Source organism: Netta rufina (assembly GCF_964035555.1).
Source record: "Netta rufina genome assembly, chromosome: 18".
Lineage (NCBI taxonomy): Eukaryota > Metazoa > Chordata > Aves > Anseriformes > Anatidae > Netta > Netta rufina.
Window position 1 is genome coordinate 13,751,819 of NC_140142.1, and position 9,431 is coordinate 13,761,249.

The 9,431-nt window shown below is 50.7% G+C and overlaps 2 protein-coding genes across 2 annotated transcripts in view; one reads left to right on the forward strand and one right to left on the reverse strand.

Moving 5' to 3' along the window:
- Positions 1–9,154, forward strand: part of LOC311216552 (olfactory receptor 14A16-like) — a gene marked incomplete at both ends in the record, with an annotated part of 43,451 nt that extends 34,297 nt beyond the window's left edge. The window contains one exon of the mRNA XM_084298078.1: positions 8,250–9,154. Within this exon, the coding sequence (XP_084154204.1) occupies positions 8,250–9,154 (905 nt within the window). The remainder of the gene's footprint in view (positions 1–8,249) is intronic.
- On the reverse strand, positions 401–1,333 carry LOC311216673 (olfactory receptor 14C36-like; the record flags this gene model as incomplete). Its single annotated transcript, XM_084298197.1, has 1 exon — positions 401–1,333. One exon carries the CDS (start codon positions 1,331–1,333, stop codon positions 401–403), a length of 933 nt encoding a protein of 310 aa, XP_084154323.1.
- Positions 9,155–9,431: the final 277 nt, after the last annotated feature.

Consider the following 9,431-nt stretch of genomic DNA (forward strand, 5'->3'; position numbering starts at 1 on the left):
TTTCTGCTCAGGTCTGCTGCCCCCTCACATACAGCTAGGCCTGTGGCTCATCTCCCTGTGGAGGATGAGGAGGCAAAGCTCTGCTGGTGCCTGAGTAAGGGAGAAATACTCCACCTGTGGAAGGGCAGGGCTGGTGGGGAGGTGGCACAGGACAGGCACTGGCCACTTTCTCCTATTGCCCACCCAGGGAGCCTTAAGACCGCATGTCAGTGTCCATACTGCCCACAGGTGCCTGAAGAACTGTATCCTGAGATCCATCTTCTCTCCTGTACATATGAGTTTTCCTTTTTTTCTCACAGTTTGGGACCTGCATTGGTGTACGTGGTAAGTGGCACTGAAAGGCTGTGTCTCCCACCGTGTTTTTTGGTGGGTTGTTCCCATTGCAGCAGCAGAGCAGCAGCTAATTGCTCCTGGAAGAAAACTGAAACAGCTTCTTCAGGGCATGCTTGAGCTCCTGGTTGCTTATGCTGTAGATGAAGGGGTTCACTGCTGGAGGTACCACCGAGTACAGAACTGCCACTGCAAAGTCCAGGTATAGGGAGAAGGTGGTAGGGGGCTTCACACCAGCAAACAAGATAGTGCTGACAAACAGGGAGACTACCGCAAGGTGAGGGAGGCATGTGGAAAAGGCTTTGTGCAGGCCCTGCTGCGAGGGAATCCTCAGCACAGCCCTGAAGATCTGCACATAGGACACCACAATGAAAACAAAACAGCCAGCACCTAAACAAAAGCTAAATGCAATAAACCCAACTTCCCTGAGGTACGCATCAGAGCAGGAGAGCTTGAGGATCTGGGGGATTTCACAGAAGAACTGGTCCACAGCATTGCCATGGCAAAGGGGAAGGGAAAATGTAGTGGCCGTGTGCAGGACAGCAATGAGAAAGCCACTGGCCCAGGCAGTTGCTGCCATCTGGGCACAAGCTCTGCTGCCCAGGACGCTCCCGTAGTGCAGGGGCTTGCAGACAGCAATGTAGCGGTCATAGGCCATGACGGTGAGAACATAAAATTCTGCTGTAATCATAAAGACATATAGAAAGACCTGGGCAGCACATGCTTCATAGGAGATGGCCCTGGTGTCCCACAGAGAATTGGCCATGGCTTTGGGGACAGTGGTGGAGATGGATCCCAGGTCGAGGAGGGCGAGGTTGAGGAGGAAGAAGTACATGGGGGTGTGCAGGTGGTGGTCGTAGGCTACGGCGGTGAGGATGAGTCCGTTGCCCAGGAGGGCAGCCAGGTAGATGCCCAGGAAGAGCGCGAAGTGCAGGAGCTGCAGCTCGCGTGTCTCTGCAAATGCCAGCAGGAGGAACTCGCTCAAAGAGCTGGTGTTGGGCATTTGCTGGCTCTGGACATGGACACTGCTAAATGAGAAAAAAAATAAAAAATAAATAGAGAGTCTTACGAGTAATGTCTGACCAAAATTCAGATAATTCCCAAGCAAAACCTTACATTCCCTGTTTCCAAGAGGACCTTTGTGTCTCTCCCTGTCTGGAGCCCTGCTTTGTGCTTGCTGAGTGTCCTGTACACTGCAGCCTCCTCTGCCCAGCAGCTCCCAGTGAGCCTGCTCTGCTCTATTCGAGGTTCCAAGAGGGAAGGTTCCTGGGAAGTGGCTCCCTCTGCTGAGAGAGGGGTGTTTGGCAATGTGACTATGTGTGTTTTCTGTTTTCAATACCCAGGAGACAAACTCAGCAGGTGGATCGTGCATGTCTGGCCAGAGAGAACAGGGAGTATCCCCTCCTGCTTCACCCGCCATGCACAGCACTCCCCGTCAGAATCAGACACCACCAGCTGCCACGCCGGGCAAGGGCATGGGCAGGCATGGGCAGGCAGGGCAGACCCAACCCAATGCAGAGGCTGTGGTGTTGATAAGGTAGAGCCTTTCCTCACAGCCCTGTGCCATCTGGCGGGCACAGACAGGAGAGGGACAAGAGCTCTGGAATGGAAGAAGCATTTGGAATATGCTCCTTGTCATATGGTAGGAATTTGGGGGTAGGACCTCTGTGGAGCCAGGAGCTGGACTCAATGATCCTTGTGGGTCCCTTCCAACTCGGAATATTCTATGATTCTGTGATTCTGTGCCTTCCTCCATGGAGGCAGGTGGAGTCGGCCTGCAGGAAATGTGTCTACTTACAAAGAGATTTAAGGTTCATATACCCCATATTCTCAGCCCCCCATATTCTACAACCCATGACAGAAGCTCCGAGGGGAAGACAGGAGACCAGATGCTGCTGCAAGGAAGGTGCCTGCACTGCAGGGGATAGCAGGGAGGGAGCAGCTCCCTCTCACTGCCTGCCCATGTCCCTGCTGCCTACAGCTGCCCTGCAGCACCTTCTCCTCCACACCGCACAAACCATGAGAGACATCCTGGCAGCTCCTGGCCAGGCAGAGACACCCTGCATCCAGGAGCCCCTTCCAGGAACCTTCCCTGCACTGTCCTGCAGCCAGAGACTTACCGTGGACAGAGCTGAGAACGTTTCTCCTGCACTGAGCTCTCCTCTGCGTGCACCCTCCAGGCTGCCTGGAATCCCTTTCTGCCTGGGTGCCTGCAGTCAGAGCCCCCAGCCCTGCTGCGCTGTGCAGAGGAGCTGCTCCTGCACAGCTGTCTCTCTGCACCAGGGCCCTCTTTCCACGAGCTCTCTCTGTCCCACGAGCCTGGCCCAGCTCAGCAGCACAGGCCCAGCCCAAGGCATTGCAATCACCCCGCTGGGGGCTTTCCTGATGAACCACAAACCTCAGGAACTCAGAGACAATTGAAGACATCTCTCCAGAAGTCCAAGTCAGATGCAAGTTTCCTGGAATTTCCCCCTGAGGGCCAGCACTGACACAGCCTCCCTTGGAGCTCATTAGAGCAGAATGTTGGAGGCAGTGAGGACAAGGAGACAAAGACAATGTGAAGGTGACACTGAGGTGTAGACAAAGTAGATGCATTTCAGCAAGTACAGGGGCCAGGCCTTGACCTCCAGCCCCTGGGAAGGGAGATCCTTTCCCTTCACACAGTGCTCAGGGCTCTTCCTGGGGCAGTAGGAGATGGGGATGTGCATGGCCAAGTGCAGGAGGATGGTACGACCCCTGCCTAGTTGATGGGTGGAGGTAAGGAGGCAATGAGGCTCTGGTGCTTTAACAATAACCTGTCTCCTGATAGGCCTCAGTGGCACAGACAACAGCCGTAGCCTCAGGCACAGAGACCTATGTCCTGTTGGCACTTTCAGCCTTGCCACAGCCCTTGCTCCTCTCCACACCAGGCTGTCCAAGGGACTCTCACACCTGCACCTCTTTTCCTGCTGTCTCTACACCCTTGTCTGTGTGGTGTCTCAGGGGATCTGAGATGAGTCTGATAACTTAGATTGCTTGCTGGCTGTGCTCCTCGTAAGGCAGCTCTGTAGGAAGCTGGCCTGCTTCCTGGTGAGCAGGCACCTCTGCTCTATGGCATCCCTCGTGGTGCCCTGGCCCTTCTCCTCCTGGGCACTGCTCACTCAGCAGGGTCCCAGTCTGCCCTGATGTGGGGGGTTCCTCTTCCTCCAGTGCAGGACTAGGTTCTGATCCTTGTAATGCCAAGAGGTTCCTGTAGGCAAAATCCTGCAGTTTCTCAATATTTTCTCCACACTGATGGTCCATTCTGTCAGGTGTTAATATCTGCAGGCAGACAGGTCACCCTGATTGTGCTATCTCTCACAACATAACAGTAGCAGGTGTTTGTAGCACAGTTTGGGTAACACAGGAGTAACCAGTTGAATGGAATTGCAGCACAGAATCACTGAAGGGTAGGGGATGGAAGGCTGCCAGATTCCACATTTTCTGTTCTTCCTTCTCATGCATGCTGTTATTTTGTATAAAATTGCATCCTACTTACAAAACACTGCGCTGTACCATCTAATAGGAAGAAAATTAAGTCTATCCCAGCCAATACATGGAGAATATCCACCCCATATTCTATACCATCTGCATCGTGCTCAGCTCCAGTACTTTCCAATTAATCACCACCACCTTTCCTCTTTTGATATTCACACAGAGATATCATGCCTTTAGTCTATGGGTGTCCTGGAGTTGGCTAGGATTGAGTTAATTTTCCTCCTAGTAGCTGGTATGATGCTGTGTTTTGGATTTAGCATGAGAAGAATGCTGATTACACCCTGATGGCTTAGTTGTTGCCCAAGTTGTTGTGGGATAGAAGCGGGACAGCTGACCCCAAGTGGCCAAAGGGATATTCCAGACCATGGAACAGCAAAAGGGATGTTCCAGACCCCAAGTAGCCAAAAGGATGTTCCAGAAAAATCAATATGGGCTGGCTGTCCAGGGTACGGAGTACCGTTGCTGCAGGACAGGCAATCACCATCATGATCATGATCATCATTGTTTGTATTATTTGTCTTCCCTTTATGTCCTATTAAACTGTCTTTATCTCAACCCATGATTTCTTTTTTATTTTATTTTTTTCCTCTCCTCATTCTCAACTGCATCCACTGGGGATGTAGCAGGGTGTGTGTATGAGTGAATGGCTGTGTGGTGCTGAGCTGCCTGCCGGGATAAACCACACTCTTTTTGGTGCCCAACATGGAGCACAAAGTTTGAGCCAATGACAGATCTGACCACAGCATGTTAAAAGAAAGCTGTTATAAACATTAGTTGATTTTAATACTTGCTGATCACAACGTTGATTTTCTTTTTTTTTTTTTTTTTTTTTCTTAAATCTCAGGTCTGTTGTGCTGCATTTCAGAATTGTGTTGTATAGAACATTATTTACTGTATGTCTCCCCTGTCATGCTGTTTATCTTTTCTGATGGCTGGTTTAACTTTATTCTTTCGGTGTACCGTGTAACACTGGCTTATGACATGGTAAAATTCCTGGTCATGAAACTAATCTGGTACTTGCACTCAGCATTGCCATTACCTCCATACCTTGGGAGACATCTCTCAGAAACTATTAAGAATTACACTCTGGACCTTTTCTCCTCAGGTGTCCTGGTTTCAGTTAGAACAGAATTAATTTTCTTCCTAGTAGCTGGTGGAATGCTGTGTTTTGGCTTAGGATGAGAAGAGTGCTGATAACACCCCGATGTTTTAATTGTTGCAGAGCAGTGCTTATACCAAGCCAAGGACATCTCAGCCTTTCGCTCTGTCCTGCCAACAGGCAGGCTGGGGGTGCAGTTAGAGCTGGGAGGGGACAGACCCAGGACAGGTGACCCAAACTAGCCAAAGGGGTATTCCATACCATCTGACGTCATGCTAAACAATATATAGGGGTGGCTAGCCGGGGGGAGGGGGCCGGACTGCTCGGGGTTAGGCTGGGCATCGGTCAGCGGGTGGTGAGCAATTGCATTGTGCATCACTTGTTTGTACATATTATTATTACTTTCCTATTATCATCATTGTAACATTATTATTATTATTATTTTGTTATTATTATTTTCCTGTCTTATTAAACTGTCTTTATCTCAACTCACGGGCTTCACTTTCCATTTCTCTCCCCCGTCCCAGAGAGGGAGGGGGGAGGGTGAGCGAACGGCTGCGTGGTGTTTAGCTGCCAGCCGGGTTAAACCACGACATCAGGAAACCAAGCTGTGGGGGAGACAAGAGGAAGACACTTTTCCCTACTTCTTCACTCTCCCTTTCTGCTAATTACACTAGCTCTTCAAAGTTGTGAATATCCTTGGGATGGTCAAACCAGCATGTTCCTATTGTTATGTCTCCTGAATGTGTTTCAGAACAACTTAAGAAGGCCATTCAGATACCTCTCTGGTGGCAGGAGAGTTTCGAGTGGCAAGGAGTGTGTGAGGATATGGGCAGGCACCTAGAGCACTGGGCAACTCCAAAGCTTTGGAAGTTCACCCCTGAGCAAGTGCAGAATCCTAATAAAAATGGTTAAATGCTTGAAAAGGAGGTGTTATAACCCTGGCATTTCCAAAGAAACACATACCACTGCAGTGTACTGGGTCCTGGCCTAAGTGTATCTAAGTGGGAAGGAGTGGCAAAAGCAACCCATTGGCACTAACCCAGAGACTCTGTGCATCCTTGCAAGAGACTACTTCAGGAGAGGATAGATACTTTAAGGACCCAGAAGGGTATCAGTGGGCTTTTGGCATAGCTGCCTTGGAGATGGAGGACATTAAACTGTTGTCTACCTTGCCTTGGTCTCTCAAAGGACTTTTCTGTTGTGGGGTTGATGAGGGTTGAAGGACAGCTGGTGCCAATCACTACCACAACCGTGCACCTGAGTCAGTATAGCACCAGCTGAGTCCACTAACTGAGGACTATCGTGGCCTGAATGAAGTCATGCAATGCTGAGTTCTGCCATGCTGGACACGGTAGAGCGTCCATGCAAACTGGAATCAAAGGCACCCAAGTGTTTTGCCACAACTGATATCGCTAATGCATTTTTCTCCATCTGTTTTCCAGCAGCGTGAAGGCCGCAGCTTGCTTGCAACATGGAATCAACTGCCCCAGGGCTGGAAACACAGCCCTGAGGGACTATGGACTGACCTATACTGCACTGGAAGCTGCTGAACACCTGCACTACATCAATGGCATCATCGTGTGGGGTGACAGAACAGAGGAAGTATTTGAGAAAGGGAAGAAAATACTCCAAAATCCTCTGAAAGCTGATTTTGCACTAAAAGAAATTAAGGCCAAGGGACGTGCACAACAGATCCTGATGCGGGCTGGCCTGGGTCAGGGGGACCATGCTCAGGGACAGGTTGAGCATTGGTGAGGGGCTTCTCAAAAACTGCATGGTGCATCACTTGCTCTGTACATATTCTTCTTCTTATTATTATTGTTATTATTACAATTTTATCTTCCTTTTCAGTCCTTTCAAATTTTAAATCATTCTTTATTGCCTAGGCCCTTGTGTTTGGTGAAACACATCCAGTTTGCCTACACATCCGTGTCACCTTCACATTGCCTTTGTCTCCTTGTCCTCACTGCCTTCAGTGTACTGCTGTAATAAGCTCCAAGGGAGGCTGTGTAAGTGCTGGCCTTGGGGGGACACTGCAGGAAACATACATCTGACCTGGACTTCTGGAGAGATGTCTTCAATTATCTCTCAGTGTCTAAGGTTTGTGGGCTCATCACCAAGGCCCCCAGAGGGGTGATTCCAATGCCTTGGGCTGGGCTTGTGCTGCTGAGCTGGGCCAGGCTCCTGGGAGAGAGAGAGCTCCTGGCAAGAGGGCCGTGGTGCAGAGAGACAGCTCTGCCAAGGAGAAGCTCCTCTGCAAAGCACAGCAGGGCTGGGGGCTCTGACCACAGCAGAGACATGGAGAGGAGAAAAGGAGAGAGGGCTTGGAGGCAGTTGGGAGAGGGAGGATGCTGAAAGCTGCCTGCAGGAGAAATCTGCACAGCCCTTGACAAGGTAAGTGTCTGGCTGCAGGGCCATGCAGCTGCAGGTCCTGGAAGGGTCTCCTCCTGGGTCTTGTTTCTCGGAGGGCAGTGGGCTTTGAGAGTCCTGCTGGGTTGAACTGTGAGGTGAGGATGTCTGGCAGAAAGTCCATGGAGTGCCCTAAGCCAGCTGCCCCTGGACAGCCAAAAGTCAAGTGATAAGCCTCTTCTAGACACTGCAGGGGTGCAGCCAGGATGATGGGAGAGCCCAGATTTCAAAAATTCAGCTGTCTGAGAGGCATCCTCCTGGGCCATAGGCTTCTCTCCAGCAGGATGCAGCTCTCTCTTGGCATCCTTGTGTTCTCCAGATGCCCCAAGGAGAAGACACCTCTGCACTAAGGCCATGTCCGTGCTGCTGAATGGCTGTCTGTGGGCAGCTGGAGTGAGGCCTCTGCAGCCCTGGCGAAGAGGGAGAAGCTGAGATCCTGCTCGTGCACTTGCAGACAAGGTGAGGATTCTGTCCATCTGCAGTGGGACTGGGGCTTCTCTGCTTTAAGCTGTCTCTACATATTGGGAAACCGTAGAGAGTGCTTGTTGTACTAAGCGTAAGAAAATCTGCCTTGCTCTATACTGGAGGGAGGTGTTCTTTGCAACAACACTGCGAAGTTCATGGATCTTATAAGTGGACTGAACTTCAGTTTCCCACTTGTTCCTGCCTCAGAAAGAATCAGCCGGGACTCAAGTGATAGAGCTGCAGAAAGATTCTCCTGCAAAGAGAGAGGCTTAGGATGACAGTGCTCTAAGACTTTCAATATGTTTTCCTCAGAGAAGTCTCTTCTAACTTTGTTCTGCCTTCTCCTTTTCAACAGACAACTGTGTTCAATGTCAGAAAATGCCCAACATCAGCTCTGTAAGTGAATTCCTCCTGCTGGCATTCGCAGACACACGCGAGCTGCAGCTCCTGCACTTCGCGCTCTTCCTGGGCATCTACCTGGCTGCTCTCCTGGGCAACGGCCTCATCCTCACTGCCGTAGCCTGCGACCACCACCTCCACACCCCCATGTATTTCTTCCTCCTCAACCTCGCCCTCCTCCACCTGGGCTGCAACTCCAGCACTTTGCCCAAAGCCATGGCCAATTCCCTCTGGGACACCAGGGCCATCTCCTATCAAGGCTCTGCTACACAAGTCCTCTTTTTTGTCTTCTTCTTTTGTTCAGAGTTTTCAGTTCTCACAGTCATGGCCTACGACCGTTACGTTGCCATCTGCAAGCCCCTGCACTACGGGAGCCTCCTGGGCAGCAGATCTTGTGCCCAGATGGCAGCAGCTGCCTGGGCCAGTGGCTTTCTCAATGCTGTCCTGCACATGGCCAACACATTTTCCCTGCCCCTCTGCCAAGGCAGTGCTGTGGACCAGTTCTTCTGTGAAATCCCCCAGATCCTCAAGCTATCCTGCTCAAATGCCTACCTCAGAGAATTTGAGCTACTTGTTTTCAGTTTTTCCTTAGTGTTTGGTTCTTTTGTTTTCATTGTTTTATCCTATGTGCAGATCTTCAGGGCTGTGCTGAGGATGCCCTCTGAGCAGAGCCATCACAAAGCCTTTTCCACGTGCCTCCGTCACCTGGCCGTGGTCTCCCTCTTTGTCAGCACTGTCCTGCTTGCCCACTTGAAGCCCCCCTCCATCTCTTCGCCATCCCTTGACCTGGTGGTATCAGTTTTGTACTCAGTGGTGCCTCCAGCAGTGAACCCCCTCATCTTCAGCATGAGGAACCAGGAGCTCAAGGATGCCTTGAGGAAACTGATAAGACCTGATATCTTAAAAAAAAAGCTCATTGTCTTCTTCATATGACTCATAATGCATTGCAGGAACAAGGTTTTCTTTTGGTCATTTTTCATTCTCTGGAGAGCGCCATCACAAACTCAGAGCTGTGGGGTGTATGGGCAGGAGGTTCAGCAATGACTGAGCAGGCCATTGCTCATTGCTCACTTGCTCTTCGGGGCATAGGATTACCCAGAAGAGCAGGGCCTGCTGTATGTGCATAGGAGACATGGAAAGAGAAACCCAATGCTGGTGACAGCAGGCACATCATATGTGTGTGGAGAGATGAATACGAAGGAGCACAAAG